Source organism: Symsagittifera roscoffensis, chromosome 3 (genome assembly GCF_963678635.1).
Source record: "Symsagittifera roscoffensis chromosome 3, txSymRosc1.1, whole genome shotgun sequence".
Taxonomy (NCBI): domain Eukaryota; kingdom Metazoa; phylum Xenacoelomorpha; order Acoela; family Convolutidae; genus Symsagittifera; species Symsagittifera roscoffensis.
The window spans coordinates 36,144,804-36,166,038 of record NC_087064.1 but is presented as its reverse complement, the minus strand read 5'-3'; the positions used below and the strand labels follow the sequence as shown (position 1 = coordinate 36,166,038).

Below are 21,235 nucleotides of genomic sequence, written 5' to 3'. Positions count from 1 at the left end.
CAAAAAGCGATCCTAGAATTCAACTAGAACCTGCTTTGCTTTATTTTAGCTTAGCTTTATTTTAGCTGGGTACCGTGCTTTTTTGTTAATACATGGTTACAGAATTCATCAGCTCACTTTAACTGTCTGTGAAGTTTCTGCTACTTCGTTTAATTGTACGTAGAGGTAACTTAACGTTCATGCTTGGGTCGACAAAGGGCTGAGGATTGAATCGGGTTAGGAGCCTTACGTTTTGGAAGTTAGCTTGGAACATTTTAGTTGTCGGCCTAGCGTTTTTCTGCTCGTTTTTGTCGGATAATTTTCTTTAGCATGCGCTTTCCTTCTGATATAAGCCATTACTACTACAATTGAAAGTCATTTTGATTTTTCCTGTTCTGGTGAGGCTCATTTAGTTCCAGAAATGTTGCCTAATTTGCTGGTATTGTTTTTTGTATGGAGTTTTTTTTATTGGAAATTATTATTTTAAAGATCTAAATTTTTGCTTTAATTTAATTTAAATTACAGAGAAGTATTAAAAGGCATTAAAACGAAATGCGGAAATTTAAATTTTTCCTAATTAAGCCTTTTTTTTATAGCTAGGTTAATTTTACATCCATTTTTTTTCTAGTTTTGCGAATCCATTGGTTTGCTTGATGCTCGGCGGGTTTATTAGGACATAAATTTTGTTCACAATCAAAAGCTTTGTATTGAACCTGTGTTTTGGTTGTGCATTGATCCAGTTTTCAAATCGTGTTTGCTTTATCAAGAGTGTCAATCATAAAAAGCATCTTAAAGAATTCAAAAAGCTTTGAGATGATACATTTTCTCTTGGAAGCTCAATAAGTTGAATTATTTTATGATTGCAATTAGCAAGCGTTATCAAATCAAAGTATTTACTTTCTCCGGTTTACTAATTAGTTTAACAAAATCAGTGAATCATTTGTGCAGCATTCAATCATTTTTGCAACAAACATGCTCAGTTTCTTGAAAAGTCAAATTTAACTACTGATTAAGAAATCATGCTCAGTGGATGCTCGGTAAATACTAAAAGCTTAGTTATTGGTAGTGGTTGTGGTCCTTGTCTGTTTTTGTGTGATTGAATTTTTCGTATTTCCAGTTTTTTCAAGTTTTTTTTAAAGTTATTTCCATCTAATAGCTTGCAATTTTACGCTTTCGTTGTATCACAAGTGATGTGAAGCTCCGCTGTGCCTCTGTGTCATTTTCGGTCTTTTTTCTGCTTGCTTAACTTCATAAAGACATTATGTATTGCCTGCTGGCTAGGTTTAACATCATGTATGCTTATGAATAATTAGCAGAAGTGCGTGTAAAATGTTCATTTCTTTCAGATTTATTATTTTAAAAATGTTGGTTATTATTGGTATTAGCGAACCTCATTCAGAGTCCATGGCAGTAGCGGATTTAGGGGGATTCGACCCCTGCCGACCCAAAGGGTCCCCCTTTGTACTATTTTGAGATATTCATTTTTGGCTGACTGAACTTAAAATTTTTCGAAAGGCGCCTTGAGCGCCAATCTATACTAATTTTGAGGGAAGATCGCGCGCCAAAAAACGCTTATTTTTTGGTCGAAATTTTCCAAAAAGTGCCGAAAAACGCCTTTTTGGCTTTTTTCAAAAATTTGCCTGCGGCGCAGAAAATTTCGTCTCATTGCGGTCTTTTTAGTGGTTTCGCAGAGCTCAGTAAAATCAATTTGCTCGACCTTATAAAGCAGGGTCGACGAAATTTTCAATTTTTTTTTGATAATATGCCCCTCCACCCCCTCGAGAAAATCCTAGATCCCCGCTTGGTCCATGGGCTGAAAAATTTTGGAGCTTTCAGTTATAACTTTTTTTATTTTACGTTTTTATTTTAATTTTCTGCTGATGATTTTTCGGCTTAATGTTTGTCGACTTAAGCTCTATCGGTTTAGTTTCCAAATTACTTAGTCTACTTTGCATGCGCTACTATTATATCTATCGTGGAGCTTCATTTCTGTCGGCCTATTTACCGATTTTTTTTCTTACATGTAGTAATTTTGAGATTGAAAAGATTCCGGCACCAATTATTGAATGCCCAAATTCAATCCCACTAGGACCTCTTTGAAAAACTTTTAATAATTCAAACACGAAATGTTTTTCCACTTCCTTCGTTAATTGTAATATCGTTCGAAGTTCTGCCATCATGGTGCATTCATCCTATAATTATTTTCCGAACTGAAAAAATCTGACAATAAATTTTTTCTGTGAAGCGCGGATATATAAAGTCTTTTTTGATTAATTCGAGCTTTCAGCTCTTGCTCGTCTTAGTTGCTTCGTTACTTCGGCTTAGTGCGAAGCGCAGATATATATAAAGCCTTTTTTGAATAATTCGAGCTTTCAGCTCTTGTTCGTCTTAGCTCTTTCATTAAACATTTTGAGGTAGATATGTGACAGTTGAATTCTGAAGACGGGTCTTGAAAATGTTTGACTTTGACCCTCTGGAGACTCAAGACATCAAGAAGAAGGAAGTGATATGGAATGAGTGGATGTATGGAGGGGAGGGGGACCCGAACTTCCAACCAATCGCTCTTGACTTACACACAGCGGCTTCTCTGGGACTCTACGATGCTGTGAGGGATCTTCTCAAAGCAGAGTTGGTATTAAATTTGAAAATGTTTTAATGTGGATAATAAGTTTTTTAAATCAAGTGGAAAATGAGTTGTTTCGGAAGTTTTAGTCGGGAAAAGAGAAAAGGGCTTCCTAATAGAACAGAGTTCCAGACCAATAATAGGTATAATCATAATGTCCCATTTGAGTGCTACTATTTAATAATTATATTTTTATTCCAGAAAAGGAGGCTGCAAGACACTGTCTTGCAAGAACGTGGGCGGTTGGACTCCACTAATGTATGCTAGCTACATTGGACATGACACAGTGCTGGATCTGCTGCTGGAGGCAGGGGCGGATGTGGCCACTGTGAACATGAAGGGAAGGACTGCCCTCACGTTGGCCTGCTGCTGTGGAAACGAGGCTGCTGCTTACACACTTCTGCAGGTTAGAGAAAATGATAAATGGTAACAAAGCCAGCATTTCACATACCTTCAACAATAACAGAAAAGTAATGCTTCAAGATTGGCTTTGAGAGAGGCGCAAATTTAAAACAGCATTACCATAATTGTCAACTGATCGGTGCTGATTGATTCACCGGAAAGAGAAGCACGTAAACATTTTGTAAGGCGCGTTTTCAACTGATTTACACTATTGCACAGGTGGTACCGGATTCTACAATTTAAACATGGTCGTTTCATCGGTTTGTCTGCGTGTTAAGTTGCTTCAACCATTGCAGGCTGGTGGTGAGATAGAAGCCGCAGACTACAGAGGCAAGACAGCCCTGTTCCACGCAGTCTCCAACGGACACAACTCCCTCACCCGCTTCATGTTGGAGTCGGGGGCCAACCCGAATGTGAAGGAGAGGCTGCACGGATACACTCCTCTGATCGAGGCGGCCATCGAGGACCAGCAGTTAATTGTGGGGGCACTACTCGAGTTCGTAAGTGCAGGCCTTTTCATCTTTGACCTTGTCTGGTGAAAAGTGAACTTTCTGCTCCCAATTTTGTCAAAGTTTCCGTGTGTTGAAGCAAACGGGTGAATGGTTTAGATGCATGGTTATTTTCTGTAAGAGTTGCGCTCTGTAACTCGAAAGTATCCAGATTTAATGTTTTATGATCGAAGAAAAGGAATGTCGGCTGTGCCTAGGATGGTATATATATTTTTGTCTTAAACTGTATCCAGTCAACTCAATGGTGTGTTTGCAGGGTGCTGACTGGAAGCCGAAGCTGTTGAATGGACACTCTGCCCGGACATTGGCCGTGAAGTACAAGAATCTGACGGTGGTGGAGATGATTGACAGGAAGATAAACGACAATCTCAGGCGACAATCTAACGGTGAGCCAGAAATAACAGTGGTTCCATTTGGAATTGAACTCAGGTGCTTTTTCTGAAATGGAAACTGCACCTTTACTGTGCACATGCATGAAGTATTTTAGAATAATAGGTGCTATTTAACCCCTATCTTATTATTCGATCGTAACCTCCAAGTCTCGAAGAGCGCAAGACTCAGTATTAAGACTCAGTGTGAATTTGTAGAGCTAAACATTCTTACAGTAGCAATCAACAAACGTGTCTGTTCAGTAAATCATTTCACCTTCAGTTTTTACATAGTTTTCCAGGCGCCCGACAAATTATGCTTTTATTTGGTGCTGATAAAAAAGTAATCGCCAGGGGCAGATCTAGGATTTTGTCGAGGGAGATTTTATAAAAAGAGAATATAGTATATATCGGAGGCAGAGGCGCATTTACAAAAACTAAAGTTTTAATGTCAGTCGGCTAAACATTGGATCTCCTTTAATAATGCAAAAAAGGGGGGCTTTGGGTGGTCAAATTCCTGACAAAGGGTGCCCCCCTCCCCCCAAATCTGCAAATCTGCTACTGGTTATCGTAGAAAGTTGGAAAATGAAGGAACATGTATCAAATTGTTGCGAGAATATATAAAGTTGATTCCGACCGCACAATTATAACAGGCTATGATGGTTTATGTTCTAGCTGCTCGTAAGAAGCCGGAAGATGAAAATCTGCTCAAGTTGCGAGGCAGTGAGTACAGACGGAACAGTTCTGGGTCGGTGCCTCTAATCAACAAGGAAGCAGTTATGCCCCCCTGTGCCAAGTCACCCAGCATCCACGAGGGACCGATGAGCTTCGCCAAAATCATGAACCAGTCGGGAAATTCAAAAAAAGGTTTTTGAATTTTTAAAAAAGGGCCAAAGGATGTCTCTCAATGGTCCAACACTGCAGGCAATTGAACAGCGCATGAAAACACGGAATACCTGAAAGTTGTTTTTTCTTTTTCGAGTTGCCATTTTTACCTGATTTCTCAATCACTGCTTAAATCGTACGCGACATTAACTTCTAAGTTTTGTGTAGAGCGGTTTGAGAAGAACACTGAGGAGAATGAAGCTACCATTAAGAATCCGGACTGTAGCTGGAATGCAAGTGGCAACAGTACCTCGGCTGCTCCCAGAACCACAGTCGTATCCATTTCCAACTCAGCCAAGATGATCAGGTAATTATACAAGGTTGACAGTTGACTTGAGAAGTTTTTGTTTTTATGGGTTAAAACAGCACAAGAATTATATAATTAAAAAAGCATTTTATCAAGGATTCGACGATTATGTATCAATTGTAATGTTGCGTTAATAAACCAACGTTCGTTATCGCAACATAATCATTTCATCCGTCTATAACACAAACTATTAACAAATTTAGCCGATTTGGCCAGTTTCAGACGAGGTCGCTTCTTTTTAGATGGTCGGTTTTTACACTAGTATAAACCTTTTTTTCTAACCGAACTCGCAAATAAAAGTATTCACTCATTTGTTGGAAATTTTGCTATAATCACGATCTTAATCAAGTTTCTTAGCATCTGTTCTCTGCTTTCTTAGTGGCTAGCGTTTGTGATTTGTTAAGCATCCATGGCTGAGTGTTTAGTGTGTGAGACTCATAAACTCTAGCTCGCAGATTGAATCCAAGACGTAGTCGAAATTTTACTAATCCCAGGCTGATTTCTACTTTTTCGTATTTCCCTTTTATAGAGCTGCTTTTTGTCATGTTCTCGCTAATGTTTGCGAAGCACAACTTCGCCTCTATATGAGACTTTATTAGACTAAACTAAGTGACGATATGCTTTGGCATTCATCAATTCCGGCTCATTCGTTACATTTACTGTAGTTTTGATAAGCGCAAATGATAGTCATTTACTGAAATAATTGGCTAGCTCACATCAGAAATGCCAAGACGGGCTCATCTGTTCGATTCTTTTCATCCGTTCACCCGTCTGTTCCGTTTTTCTCTCGAGATAAAACTATATTAGAAGAAATATAATCCTTGCTCGTAAGATGTAACATCTTTGCACTAATATCACGAAATTATATCTGAGAACTATGAATTCGACCCACTCCGTCTCGCAAGCTGATAGGCTATCGAGTCTTGTCGTAGTTCGGGTTCTAATAAGATACTTCAGATTATTTCTCTCAGTGTCGAGAAAAATTTGTTTGATTTTTTTGCTATTAAGATTCAATCTTCAGATATGGGATGAATGAGCAATACAATTTTGCTTACCGGAGTTCGTTATTTTATCCTTAACTTAATCTTGAAGCTTATATCCAGGCATTTACTCATGCCCAAAAAACTGCAGACGACAATTAGATGTAGGTGATGTTTGATTAGGTCCAATTCTGTGCAGGGTGACATGCAGAGCCAGGCGATGAAACAGACAGCACTCGAGGGGAGGGCAGATTGTGGAAGCAGTGGCGCCGGGGGCAGTAACAACAATGTGTTCAAGGCATCCAGTGACAGACTGCAGGAGGTGGTCGTACAGGGTTAGTACACAGTCTTTCGATGCAGTATGTTTTGTGCAATGGAGTAGCTTTTGTCTGGATGCAACAAGGAGACAGGAGAGCAATAAGTAGCTAACTGTTGTCGCGCAAATAGTAAAAATGTTCTGATTCTATAAACTGTTTCTGTTTAAATGAAAAATGCTTGTAACATCCGGATATGCTGCTGTTTGATTGGCTTCCGAAGGTTGTCTTGTCTGTAGAAAGAAACTTCGAAGATTTATTGTCCAGCTGAGTTTGAAACCGAAATTTTGTCGTGTAATTTGCCTTCTTTTAAAAAATACCGTTTTGACCTCCTAAAGTCAGTAGTCACCCCATGAATGTGTGAAGTAACAGAATTGGTTAAGTAATATGTTCCTCTTTTCAGATCCTCGACTGGCCAATCGCAGTGGAGGTGGAGTGGGTGGTGGTGCTGTTAAGGATGACAGTGGTGGACAACAGGCCACTGCCGTCTTCTTTCCGTACATACAGAAGTAAGTGCAAACGAATTAAATATCTAGGAACACGGCATCAAAGCATCATTTTCCAGCTATTTATTTTTCAAAGATTGCATATCTATGTGATACGTTTGAATTATATGAAATGCGGAATTAACTGATTTTAATTTAATAGCTTTATTAAGAGTCGTTGAACGTTGTGAAGATTTTTATGTAGGTCTTGATGATTTTTCACGTTCAAAATTATTTTTTCGCAGCTTGACTTATGATTTTTTTCAGTAGCCCATTTTCTTTTGCTAAAAGGAATGCATACTCCACTATCGAACACCAAGAGAGTGAGGGTCACAAAAAACGTGATCGAATTCTATTTTCGAAAGTGATTTTAATGTTCAGATTTTCCAGCTGACTACAAAATTTTTCTATTAATACAGTTGTCTCGTACTGTGTTAATTTTATCAATTAAGTGTGAAATAAATTGTTCTTGAAAATCAACGAGTTTTAAGGCCATGCATTGTTTTTTTTTTTTGAAATTCGAAAGTTGAAATTTTTTTAAGACATGGCCATATTATTGTTTCCTTGCATTCATTGACTCTTTTTCAACTGTGTCTTGGCTATGTTTCACGTTAGCGAGTGTAGGGTTGTTTTAAGAATTAACCTTTTCGCACTCCGCTCGCAAATAAAAATGCTCATTGGTTAAATAGCATTGGCAGTTGAGTAGCTCCTTTTGTGATTGCTTTATTGGTTGCAAGTTGCTTTTGGCAATAGGCCATGGCGCAGATGCAAAAACCTGTGATTCTTAATCTCGAGGTCTGGGTTTTGAATCCAGCTCATAGCAGAAGTAATAATTTTCATTGTTTAACCCTATTTACACTAGCGAACTTAAGTGAGCGTTAGTGTAATAGTAGGACTATTCTTTTTTCTAACCTTAGTCGCAAATAATCGTGTCATTTTTGGTGGCACCTTTACGGATTCTTGATGGCATGCGCTCTGACATTCGAGTAGTAATAAGTTAACACAGTCGAATCATTTTAAATTTATCAAATGAACCAAAAAAAGCCACTTGTTTAAAAAAACATAACAATAATAAAACTCGATTTCAGAAATTTCTAACTCAATTTATCTCGAATTTTTTGAAATGCATAGTTTATACATAATGTAGATATATGCTTTCCAATTTATTACATGCAAATTTAGTATGTTGCGTTAAGTTTTGTTATATTCCAATATATTATTTTCCAAATTGTGTCTATTTGTATTTGGTGCCACTTTGCTGCATGGCATTGGCTATTTATTTGCATATGTAGGTGGTTTATTTGTCACTAGTGTTTGCCGATTGTTAAGCTTTCCAGGCCGAAAGTGTAGGGCGTGAGACTCCGATTCTTGAAGTCGGAGGTTCGAAGCCAATAGGTAGCAAAGTTTAACGTACTAATTCGAGGCTTATTCTATTTTTTCCTATTTTACTTTATAAAGATGCTTTCTGTTTTGTTCTCGCAAGTGTTTGCGAAGCACTGCTTCATCTCTGTGTTCATTCAATTTTTTTACTTTAATTATTTAACTCATTTTTTACACGTGCGTAGCGTAGTGTGATAGAACGATGCATTTTTTTTTCCAAACTAGGTAGCTGAAAGTGCTAAAATGAAAGTGCTACTTTTAGTGGCACTTTTCAAACGGTTGGCTGTATCAGCAGTATATTGGCAAGTGCTTTGACTGTTGATTATTAATGGGCTAACACAGTTGATGCTTTTTCATTTCAACAATTGAACTGAAAAAGCTATTTGTTTCATACAACAGTATAATAATTTGAATCCCTTTGCAGAAAGTTTACAACTTGATTTACTTCGCTGAAATGCATAATTTATTCGCAATGTGGTTTAATACAATTTAATTTATTACATGCAACGTTAGTGTGGTTGCCTTCAGTTTATTACATTCCAAATTATACATTCAGAGTTTTGTTCATTTTAAAGCTCCTGATCTTTTTCCGCTTTCTCGCTTGTGTTTACGAAGTTCAGCTTCGCCTCAGTGTTTAAATTATAAAATCTGGTATATTTTTCATATAAATGCTTGTTAGAAAACAATTCCAATTTTTCCGATTTTATAACTCGCACAAAATTCTGCTATGCTAAATTTGATTGGCGAGTGATTTAGTAGCATGTGTTTTATTCGGTTTATTAGAGTACCTGAGATGTTTTATTAGATGATCTGGCTGCTTGAAGAGTTGGCTCAGGCAGGAAGGTATTGATTCATAATCAGGAGCTACGCGTTTTTGCAGTCGGCTTATTATTTAATTTTTTAAGAGCTTATTTACTTTTTTTTCATTTCAAAGCTTTTTGCTATTCTTTTGATGTTCCGTGTTTGTGATTGATTAGAAATAGTTAGTTGATTAGAAATAATGAATATATTTCTGAGTATTGTTTTTACAAATGGTTATGAGCTCTCTGCAATTGGTTTAGCTTGCAATTGAATCCTTCGCTCCATAAAGAGTGGAAAGATTATTTGCAGCAACAACGTCAAACTCCAAGAACTTCTCATACGTGTGAACACTCGGAGGCATCTTTCACGGCGGCAGCAAATTTGCCTGAGATCGCTATTGAAGTGACAGGCGAAGTCGAACACGAGTACGAATTGTGATTATCAACATAATACATCTGATGAACAAAGAATCTGATTTAAGTCTTCCACTAACTTAACAACTGAGATCGTCAACTGAGATTGTTAACATCTCTCTAGAAAATTTACTAACTTTTGAGCTGTTTTCGTTTCTCAATTCTTTTCAGACGTTTTGAAACAAATAAGCGGAGATGATATATGTATACTTATTGCAGGAATGTCTCAGGAGCTAATAGACACATCATGGTACCCAATGGATCCAACCCGCCAATCAGTCAGTACCAACCAAACCATGTAGGCCAGGGTCAACAGTCGGTCAGTCAGAAGCCAGTCGTTCCCCAGTCGTTGTCAGAACTGCTGGACCAGATACAGTGCTCCAAATGGCTGTCCAAGTTCCAGGCACAGGATGTGGATATCGGCGTGTTCTATACAATGACCGACCAGGATTTAAAAGAGATCGGAATCAAGTATGTTTATTGTGGATTGATTTCAGATGGTCAACGACAAAGAAAATATTCACAGAGATTTAATAAGCGAAATTATGTAATTAGATTTAATTATATAATTTAATTTCACCAGCAATTGTTCGTGCTTTTATTGTTCTTCTATGTTTTTTTTTTAATTTTCATAATATGTATGTTTAATTTGTGTTTGATTCAGTCTGCTAGGTCCTCGTAAAAAGATGACAGCTGCCATTGGTAGACACCTGCACAACGTTCCTCTCACTCTCTCATCGGTAGTGGAGCAAGCATATGTGAACAAACTCATCGCAGACCTTGACGATTCTAACAGACAACTCAGTCAGGTAAGTCTACCATTGTGCTACCATTTTGTGCAACCCGAAAGTTTTTAAAAAAACTTAGAAAATTTTCCATTAGTTTTTTTACGCTAAAAACTATGAATTTTCGAAATCTTACTTTTCAACCTTCGCCGAGAATTAACTATTTGTTTGGCCGACATGGGTCAAATTACCTGGTGTTTCAGGCAAATGCGATCAACGCTGAATTGAAGATCCAGTTAGCTCAACAGACTGGACAAATGGAACTTCTAGAACAGAAGACGAAGGCTCTTTTAATCAATACTAGCAGCATTAACTCTCCAAATGGACAGAAGATGGACATGGTCAAACAGCACATCCAGAACTCGCTCAATACTCTAATCAAGATCAGAAATGCACAGCAGAATGGAGGAGGAGCGAATAACGGACAAACTGCGTTCAACGAGTTGGACGCTTTGTGCAAAAAACTATCGATGGTAGTAAATCATCTATAATCCCCAATAGAAAACTGCTAAGATTATCCAAGAGATTCTTGGTCATACTACTCAAATTTGAAGAGAAAAACATGAATTATTTAATGGTATTACATTCGAAAAGATCGACTGTTTAAGTTATAGAATCCTCACTACTGTGCCTATGATTTCGATCCAGGTGTCTTTTATCTAACTCAACCGTGCTAATCGACAGTGCCTTGAACTCATACGGTCGCTTACTTAATCTAATCGAATTGTGCCTTTGTGTTTTATTTGCAATTTATTGGATCTATCTATCCAAGGTATAGATCACGTTAGAATTAGATAGTTTAGTTTATCATTACATAGATGTAGATCATCTATGATGTATTATATAATGATTTGAAGTTTGTGCATCTCAGTGATAATTCACATTTTTGGAACAATTTTTTGATAGTTGCTCCCCGACTATGTGAAAAATGTAGATGAACTTTGTATTCGGATGTGTTTTAGTTTTTTTGTTTTCCACGCAAAATCAGGTACTACAAATAATCATCGGACTGGTTTGGGAGATATACCAAATTGAAGCCCTTCAGTCTTGATTGGAACATCAAAAATTTTCAAAAAGTTTCCTCGGTATCGAGAAAAACTGGTTTAAAATTTTTGATTTTTTCAATTTTGAGCGAATAAAGCGAGCAAGCAGGCTTACTACAGCTTAGTTCTGCTTAATTTAAGCCCTGAAAACTTAGTTTTAAGCTAGTTAAATTAGTTTTTGGAGTATTTTAGCGCCATTAGCATGACTGTCGAATATACCTAAATTATAGATTGACGTCAAATCCTTTTTATCACACCACGCAGAAAAAACTTCACTAATTTGAAAAAATTTTTTAGGTGTTTTTGGAAGACTATGGTCGGCACATTCTGTGCTACTTGCACATGTACAGTAACCGACCATCCTTGTTTTAATTTGTATTCTTCTGAGCGCAGTAAGCTAACGAAGGTCGGAGATAAGTTCATCAACGCCAATACCCAAGCGAATAGTTAAGTTGATAAAATTTTTCCTCGAAGGAAATGACCAACAAACCAGCTGTTCAGCTCTTCTCGGAGAACCGCTATTGTACCCCTGGATAACATCTACATGCAATTTGTGTATGAGCTAAATGCATGAAAAGGTTGATCATTAAATTACTAATAAATGACGAAGAGGAGTTATCAAATAGGATGCGCGATAAAGAAGTTGTCAAACGTAATACGGAATCAAGAATAATTTAGAAGCTATGTGCTTTGTTAGAATGAGAAAAGTGAAGGTTACTGGTTTCGTCGATTGGATTCATTGGTTTGACGAGCAGGTTTAATTTTTTGATTTGCTTGCTGGTCCAAATTCTACTTGAAACTATTCAAAAAACATTATAGCCCAATTTCAAATAATTTTTTCTTATATATTTTATATATATTACATTTTTAAATATTTTTTATCGGCTCACTGACTTAATTTTGATTCGTTTCAAGGAAAACAAATATTTCATGCTCACCTCTAAATTACTGAAAAGGCTAAAATCTCAATACATTATCTAGTTCAAGTTTAATGGAAACGTTTTTTTCGGCTTTCTGTTTTTTCCTTTTCTTTCGGCTTGATAGATTTTGGCCTATATTATATTGGTTTAATGGCCATATTGCGTCTTTCGGCGAGCAAAAAACATGTGCGTGCCTGTCTGTGTTTTGAGGGCCAGAGGGAATTACTAACTTAAGTCTTGTTGATTTTTTTTCGCGTTAAAGGGTTACTGCCGAGATACTTTTTGGCTTTGTTAATGTTTGGTAAGTTTTTTTTCTGATGATAGGTCACATTCCATTGTCTTGCATAATTTTTATTTGAAAAAAAAACCTTTTTTTGATAGATCTAGCTTTTTCGATACTTTCGGATGTTTCTGATTTGGTGGCTTTCTTGGTTTGTATCACAAGTAGTGCGAAGCTCAGCCTCGCCTCTGTGTAAAATATAATTGTTTTTGCTCCCGAAAAAGTGAAAAGAAATCATAACTTTGTGCAGTTTTTCCCTCGCAAATAAATTTATCCCGAAGTGAGCTTCTACGTAGTAACGCTTACCATTAGCAGGGCTAATCGGATTATGTACTTCCCAGGTCATAAACTTGTCTTACAGAGTCAGTGATTTATTTGATGGCTTGCCTCATAATCAGTTTAAGTTTTGCGTCTAATCCGACAAGGAGTTGATATAAATGATAACTTGAAAAGATTGTTTTTTCTGCGTATATTTGTCGACGTAGTTCACACAGCGCGTACTTAGCAGATGATTATCCCTTGATGTTTGATTTGACTTGAAATTTATTCATTCAATTGTACAGATAATTGAGTTGCAAAAACTTTTGCAGAAAATTTATTATTTTTTGATATACCGTTTAATGATAATTTTGAAGTTTTTATTTTGTGTTTTTTCTACTCTTAGTAAACAAAACATCTTCGTGGAGACGTCTGAAGATTTTTAGAATTTATGATTTTGATCGGAGCAACCAATGACCGAATAAATAATGGTTTTTCATGCTTTTGACAAATTTTGGTTTAATTTAACAACTAAGATCGGCTATGATGGTGTATCTTGTATCATAACAGCGTTGAAATAGTTTAAGTTGGTTAATCAGAAGGTGCTATTGTATGCTTCATTTTTTACTAAATCTTATTTTAACCAAGTATGATGTCGGGACAAGCTGTAATCTGCTCGCAGCAAATTCGTTGTATTTTAATAAGTATAATTTGGGGCTCACAAAAGCGTTTGTTTCAGAATCTATTGTGTTTATTTTTTTTTGTTTACTCGTACTTATCTGCTTTATTGGTGGCTGGAGTTGGGAGTTATACTAGTGCAGCTAAAACAATCGTAAAAACGTTTGATTCTAAATTTGTAGATTGGAACTTCCAATCTCATTGGCGGATATTTCTTTATATTGTTTCTTGCAATTTTTAAGCTTTTTTACAATTTTTTGCGCGAAGAGCACCTTTGCCGCAGTGTAGAATGACAAAATTCAATCAGTATAATGCTAGAATAAACTATTCAATCTTTTTTTTTCCAAAAATATTTCGAAAATCTGCGAAGTTGATAATTTCAGGGATGTTGTTGGAAAATTCTTGAAGTCATTTGTTTTTAGTTAACTTTAAATATTTAGCGGAAAAAATGGTAGAAATGATTGATTGAACTTGAATAAAAATTGGGGCAACATGGGGTTAAAATTTGAGTTTTGTGTGAGTTTTGTAACAAGGATGAAATTTGAGATAGACTTACCAAAACATTTAAAATGAAAGTAATTATAGACAAAATTTTTTTTGATTAAGTTGCAAAAAAATTACTGTTATCCATCCAGATAAACTCTCCATTGCAATATTTAAAATGAAAAAACCTGTTGACAACTTACTTTTTGATTTATAACTAATAATCTAGTATTTCGAAAACAAAAGAGCTCTTCAGATGTGAATATCATTTCAGTGAAACGGAAAACTTCACAAATATTTTTTATCTCATTTGCAGTACATAGCGGGAAACTAAAAAAATTTGAAACATGTCAGTTTGGGAGCATTTTTGAGTTTTCACCAATACATTAGGTTTGCATGTAGGTTGCTTTAGTTTTGTAAAATTTTTCAAAAAAGGAAATTGTTTGTTGTCCCGGTCTTGTTGTCCCGATTGAGGCAGGTAATTTAAGTAGATGCAGAAAAATAATTTCAATATCTTCTCGTTTTTTGGATTTTTTTCTAATGAGAGCTACATTACACACGTTGAGGGGATTTCGGTAGATTAGCACAGCTTAAAATAAAAAGCAAGCCACTCATAAAACACTTTCTGCAAGCTCACAGAAAAATAAAAAAATATATTTTGCCTAGAAACAACAACAAAAAATTTCACTGATTTCAAAAAACCAATTATTACAATCGATTAACCAGTGGTTCTGATTGCAGATTGGTTTTTGATCACAAGCAAATTTGATAGGTTCAATGAACAATTTAATGAGACGATGTTAGAAACAATTGAAACCTCAAATACCGCAGTATACTTTTGGAAACAACCGGCAGTAACTTCACAAACATTTGGTCCCCGAATTCCAAAAAAGCATCGCGTAACTTTTTCCAGTAATTTTTAGCAAACCGACTGAAAGCAAGCGACAAAAAAAGAAACAAAACTTGAAGATTGTTTTCGGGGTGGGATTTGGAGCCTGAAAAATACTCATGCCTTTATCTAAAAGTTGAAAAGGAAAACATTTTCTTGTAGTTGTTTTGCGATTGAGGCCAATTCGGGATAAATATGGTGCATTATAATTTGCAAAAAAAAGTTTTCCAACTGAATTGAGACTAGCGATTTGCGCTAATTGATACATTACTAGATGCGAAAGATATCACTTTGCACTTAAAATTGTCCTGAGTAGGATTTTGTTCAATAAGCAACGAGAAACAACTTCGTGGACATTAAAAGGCAGGAGCAACATTTATCAATTTGCTCTGATACAAATAGAGTTGTAAATACTGTACTCAAAATTAAACACAAATCATGATTAAAAATTTAACTTTTACTTTTTGTCGATATTGTTCAAAAATCATATAATCTCATCTGTGGTTCGTGTTTTTTGGGGACATGACGCTTTGAAATTTACCATTCTGAGCATTTCGGAATTTAAAGAAATGCGTCAAACTGCTTGTAGAGAGTTTTGCGTTTTTACTGAATCTGTGCGGTTCAGACTCAATTCTATGGCTTACGCCAAATTGTAGGCAATATCTTTTCGGTCAACTAAGCTGAAACTAATCAAGTAACTTAAAACTGCTCTTTTCGAGGACAAATTTTATCTTAGTACTGATTTCCACTCATAAAAACGGTTTCCGAAAACGGAAATACTTGAAATGCACGTTTTTGACAACTTGAATTGTTCAATGTCACTGATATTGCCAAGAATTAGGCCTTAAATATCAATTGAAATGAGGCAAATCGATTTTTAAGCGCAGTCAATGTATTCAAGAGTTCTCCCAGGTACGAGCAGTCGTTTTTCAAATTAAGCATCATTTTATACTATTGCTCTGGTATTATGTCGGAAACCGAATACGCGAAGAGTGAAACAGTCTGGTGTTGCAAGACATGCCTTAATTCACAAAAACGGATCGGTCCGAGAAGGGAGATAAAGTTTTTCTAAGATATGTGAATTACATAGTTAGAACGTCTAGGGACAATCCCAGGGTAGTCTTGGAGAGTGCTTATAAATTGCAATTGAATTCAGACAAGCTGATTTGTCAAAATAGCAAGTAATACATCAAATTGAAACGTCTTCCTCACCGCAAACACTACCCTAGACTTTTTAAGGGGAGTCAATACATTCAAGGCTTCGCCCAGGTACGAGCAGTTGTATCCCAACTCATGTTTTAACTTATACAATTTGAAGCAGTTGATCAATGTTACTCCAACTAGAAGAATTTTCAAGTGTTGATATTGCTTGGTTGAACTAACCTAAAATTTTCAAATCTTAATCGACAACTTTAAGTTGCATTGAAGCAACGAATGAAACTCGAAATCAGAATAGTCTAAGTTAAAATTACTGCAAAAATAGGGAGAAGGAACAGCTTGAAAATCGGATTCAAGGTGCATATACACGCGTTTTATCTGCAAAAAGAACGTCTGGTTTTGGATATCCGTTGTATGCAAACTTTTGCACTCCAAAAATCTTTTAAGGGCAAGAAAAATACTTTTAGCCGTATTTGGTTAACTTTTGGGTGCAAAAAAGGCTCCGATCTTCAAAAAACCACTAAACCCATACAACTTCGGGCGTCTTTTCTATTACGCAGCCCAAAATTCATCATCGTTTTGCTAAATTGAAAGTGAGATAATGCTTGATTCTGATAGAATAAAATTAACAAATGCGATTGAAATCTGAAGCTCAATTTCAAACATATTGGCTCATTCAAAATTTTGTATTAATTTTGGGCCGCATAGCTGAAAAAAACCAACTGTGCAAGTGGTGACATTATCCCTCCTTTCGGCGGCGATTACGCCAAATTGAAATAAATATTTCTGGACCATTTGTTCTTGATGAATCTCATCAGACCTCCAGAGTTGTAACAAATTTGAAGACAACTCTGTATGATGTATGATATTGCTGATGCTCAAGGCCAACTTAAAAACTAAGTTTGAGTCAGTCTTTGGCGGCGCTCCAATAACGATGCAAAGTATCAAAAATCCATTTTATTTCAAGGTCATCTACGGCAAGCACCAAACACAAAATGAAATTGAAAAATATTGTGGTTGTTCTTCAGAAATTTTAATACGTGGCAAATTTTTAATTTCTTGCCGTTTTTAACCATGAATTTTTACATTCCACAAATTTCCAGAGGTGAGAAGTGTTCGGGTCCGTTGGACTGTAGCAAGAGTGTTGACGGGAGGTTCTGTTGTTACGAGAATGGATCGTGCTGTGACAAGGATGCCTACTTGCATAGCTCCAAGAGCTGTGACACGAACGTCAACTGTCCCACTGATTCGGAGTTCTACTACTGCTGCGTCTCAACCAAAACTTGTTGCAGCTACGAAGCATACCAGGTAAGTTGCTCAAGCTTCGATATACTCTGTGAGATCTGTAGGACCATAAGAAAATAATCTATCATTCGGATAAATTACTTTACCCAGAGTCTTCTGACCCAACTATTGAGACACATATTCACAGCCTAATTGAACTTAAAACCGTAAGTGATCGCTGACTTGGCCGAAAGTAACAGCTGTGTTGAGTGGTCACAGGAGGTTGACCACTCAACCGGAGGCCAAAAATTGTTCCAAGTTTCGATAAACTCTGTGAGATCTTGCTCAGCCGGAGGCCAAAATTTGTGCACATCTAAATTGAAACCAAAAAAGCTTCGAAACTTCATCATAGTTTTTTAGGAGGAGACCGACGCTCAGTTGAACCACATGATAGCAGCATTCACATGTGCCAGCTTCTTCCTCATTATGGGCGTGTGTGTTTGCTTCGCCTGCTGGAAAATATGCAGCAACCACTCACCCTCTGCCAGATTATTTCGACGTAGAGCGAGACAAGGCGAACCACGTCCATCATCTAGAAATGGTCCGACAAGCGGTCGTATCCAGCCCTACTTCTGCGATACGAGTATCAACATAGTGAATATAACGACGAATGACGGAAGCGAAAACATGTTCCAAGAACATAACTTCCGAGGACGAAGGTACTTCATAGAACTACCGACGTATGACGGAGGATGCGATGCAGAGGCCGGTTCTCAGACACCGGATGCGGATAATTTAAGATTGAGTGAAACTAGAAGTCAGGGTCTGCGAACAGCAGTTACAAACAACCGAGTGGACAGACCCGAAGGCAACTGTTCCTCGGAGACTGAGGAGCCGCCTAAATATTCGCCACCTCCTCTGTATGATATTTTGGCAACAATTGCAGAAGCCGCAGAAGAATCGAACGACGCTACTCATTCCCCATCCTTGCGAGACGCAGATCTACACAATGCGTTGCGAGAGCCGAGCTTGCATACTCCCATTCCTCCGAGAGACTCGAACGATCGAACGGAAGCGGGCGATTCCGTTAAGAGCACAGATTCGGATGAAGAAAATCTGCTCGAGATTCAGCCTTTGGTTTTCGATACCTTTTTATTAACAAATCGTGTTCCTTCGCTAGAATCTATCAATGTGGAAGCTCCGAAGATCGATGAGGCTTCTAATACACCTAAGATTGAGGAGTAAATTGATTGTAAATTATATGGATTTTAATTTGATTTTGTACCTTCAATATGTGAATATAATTAACCGTTTTTGCCAGGTCAATTCGCAGTATTACAGACTTCAACTAGCCACAGCAAAACGAAAAAATGGAACGTCATTAAGGTTGTCGCAATAACGCAAACAAGCTTGCCAAATTGATTTTTCGAAAGATGACTCAGGAAAATTACTTTAAATTTTCAAGAACCATGAATACGATAAGATGACAAAAAAATTTTCAACTTGATTTCTCGAGACTTTTCTGGTTTTTGGTTAAGTTCTGCGAATGTGAAATCGCCATAGTAGTTGCCAGCAAAAATTAATGCAAGAGAGTGGTGTGAAATAATACAGGAGTCGTGAAATGGTTTTAAATGGCGGGATCAAGTTGAAGGATTCATGTAGACCAGCTAAGTCTAATTAAGTCCACCAGAATTCATTCAGTGTTCCAGTTAACCAGGAGTTTTGAAATAACCGAGCCTGTTTTGAAATCAATTGAAATTTAGTGACTGTTCGAGAAAGAAGCGTAAAATTTTTGCTCGTAACGTATGAGAGTCGCAAAACTTGTGTATTCGAGTTTCAAATTGGTGTAGTTTGATTACTCAGACTATTTTCGGCTACCAAAATAGCAATTTTCAGTTATATTTTCAGTACCGCAAGGAATATAATGATTGTTGTTACTTAGGTGTCAAACCAAGAAATAACTTTAAGTTAATTCTGGGATGTTAGATAATTCGCTGCTAGCCTCACAATAACTATCCAATTCATCCCTAAAGACATCAAAGTGAAATAATTAAGTCTAAGCAGGTCCAAATTACTGCGCAGAGAAAACTCCGCCTGCGACATTTCAGCCAATTTAAAATTCAGACAATTCAACCAAAACTATACAGACAATCCAGTCGCAGACATTTCAGCCTGTTTTGCAAAAGATTTACTGTCAACTAAATCGGAATTGCCGGTAATTCTCGGATTATAGTCGCAGGTGGGCGCGCTATGAGCGTGTCGCAGATTCGCGGCGATAAACGGCTCTAAATTTCGTAAAGAGTCGTACCCCTTGTTGGCAAGCTCGCAACACGTTGGCGCGACTGCAGCAGTCACTAATAAATTTTTTAAGAACAAAGTTATTTTGTCATGTTGGCTGAGTTGTCCGTGACTGAATTGTCTGTAAATTTTTGACCGAATTGTCTGAAATTTAGTCGGTGTTTTATTGAATTTTAAAACTAGGCGCATTTTTATTAAATTTTAAAAGTTAGTTTAAATGCTATTGTTCCGAATTTCAAAAAATGCAGATTATTTATGCTTGGGTGATTTTTATTCTGACTTTTGGACTTTCTAACTAAGCATTTTCGACAGAATTGTTCGGATGCGTCTCTAGATACCATAGATGTCCTTAATATCTTGAAGTAAGCAATATAACAGCCCGAATTGATCGATCGTAGTCTGATATATCAGACCAACAATATACACGGGTTTTTGAAGGTAAACAAAAATTGTTGGCCTGAAATTCATAACTGAACTTATTGTGTAGTGAAAAAAGCCTACTAAACGCCAATCAAATGAGATTTGTGTATAGATAATAAAATATTATATATACAAAAAACTGATTATTGACTGAAAAATGGAAAAAATTTCAAATCAAATTGTCGAACAATAAGGGTTCTACCAGCAATATCAACTTGGAGCAATGCGCCTTGATTTCAAAAAAATTTGTTGCCTTCTCAAAAAACAGCGTTCTTACTTGATGATATACCCAACGTAGATTTGAGTAAGGTCTCTGAGATTCGAGAATTGGCCTCAAAAACGGTTGCTTTGATTTCTCTACGAATAATTAAAAACCTGAACATTTAAACAATTTCAACAAGAGTTGAAAAGTTAATCGTTATTCCTTGATCTGAAAAAATTGATTCTGAATTACCAGAGATTTTCAGAGCCATCAGAGGAGCGCTTTTTAGTATCTAAAAGTATTTCCAAACATAAATTTCAGAATGACTCAAAGTGGTCCAAGAACCGCCTACTCAACAATTGATTCCATTTTGTTTTATGGGAAACCTTCAGAATATCAACTTAATAACAAAAAGTTTACTGTTTGCTCATCAATACATTGTTGTAAAGAATTCAGTTTTTTCGACCACAATCCCTAAAAACAAAATCCCTGGTTTTCAAATAATTTTTTTCATTAGAAACCTATGATAAAAAAATCAAAACTGTACAAAACTAAAACAAACTGGATCTCATTTAATCGAACTGACCCACATCGAAGCAATTATTTTCAACCTGTACATCATTAACTCATGCAAAATACTGCAAAAAGCAGATGACGCAATGTTATCATCTTGCAATAAAAAATATTGTCAAAACGGCACTTTGAACTGAAAAAACTGCAATCAATTTTCAAAAGTTTCCACACCTACTTTCTCCAGCTGAAAACTAAAAAAAAAATTCTTCAGTAGACAAAACGCATGAAAAACTGAAAAAATTTACGACTGCATTAAATAAAATTATCATTAAAATATGATCAATGAAAATCATTTTGGTGTGATTTTTGGCCAAACTTCGATGTTCCTAGATGAATTTAAAATGATGCCAAAAAGGCTTGCAAAATAAAATACATTTATGAATAAAAAACGCTTCACGTCAAAATGAGACGAAAACTATGTGACGCATTCTGTTTTAGTCATTTACACCACCCCATCATCCTAAAAAAATAAAGTTTCAGCAAACATCATGTTTATTGAACTGACAATTAAGCGGGGCAGCCAAAAATAGTTGTGGTTGTAAAAAAAGTTTAACCAATTTCTGAATTTGTTTAAAGCA

The 21,235-nt window shown here is 36.5% G+C and overlaps 2 protein-coding genes across 3 annotated transcripts; both read left to right on the top strand.

Annotated features, from left to right (window-relative positions):
* Positions 1 to 2,397: 2,397 nt before the first annotated feature.
* Positions 2,398 to 11,141, top strand: LOC134842092 (ankyrin repeat and SAM domain-containing protein 3-like). Of its 2 annotated transcripts, XM_063858268.1 has the most exons (12): positions 2,398 to 2,607; positions 2,804 to 3,008; positions 3,301 to 3,504; positions 3,770 to 3,899; positions 4,557 to 4,748; positions 4,935 to 5,073; positions 6,237 to 6,388; positions 6,771 to 6,876; positions 9,294 to 9,458; positions 9,666 to 9,917; positions 10,111 to 10,255; positions 10,435 to 11,141. In XM_063858268.1, the coding sequence occupies exons 1-12, from the start codon at positions 2,435 to 2,437 to the stop codon at positions 10,720 to 10,722; spliced, it is 2,151 nt and encodes a 716-aa protein (XP_063714338.1). In that variant the 5' UTR covers positions 2,398 to 2,434; the 3' UTR covers positions 10,723 to 11,141. The 2 variants fall into 2 exon arrangements, with proteins under 2 accessions (XP_063714338.1, XP_063714339.1); XM_063858269.1 differs by lacking the exon at positions 9,294 to 9,458 and having other exon boundaries at positions 10,435 to 11,140.
* Positions 11,142 to 16,988: 5,847 nt separating this feature from the next.
* On the top strand, positions 16,989 to 18,594 carry LOC134842703 (uncharacterized). The gene is made up of 2 exons (XM_063859157.1): positions 16,989 to 17,248; positions 17,585 to 18,594. Exons 1-2 carry the CDS (start codon positions 17,015 to 17,017, stop codon positions 18,407 to 18,409), a joined length of 1,059 nt encoding a protein of 352 aa, XP_063715227.1. The 5' UTR covers positions 16,989 to 17,014; the 3' UTR covers positions 18,410 to 18,594.
* The last annotated feature ends 2,641 nt before the right edge of the window (positions 18,595 to 21,235 follow it).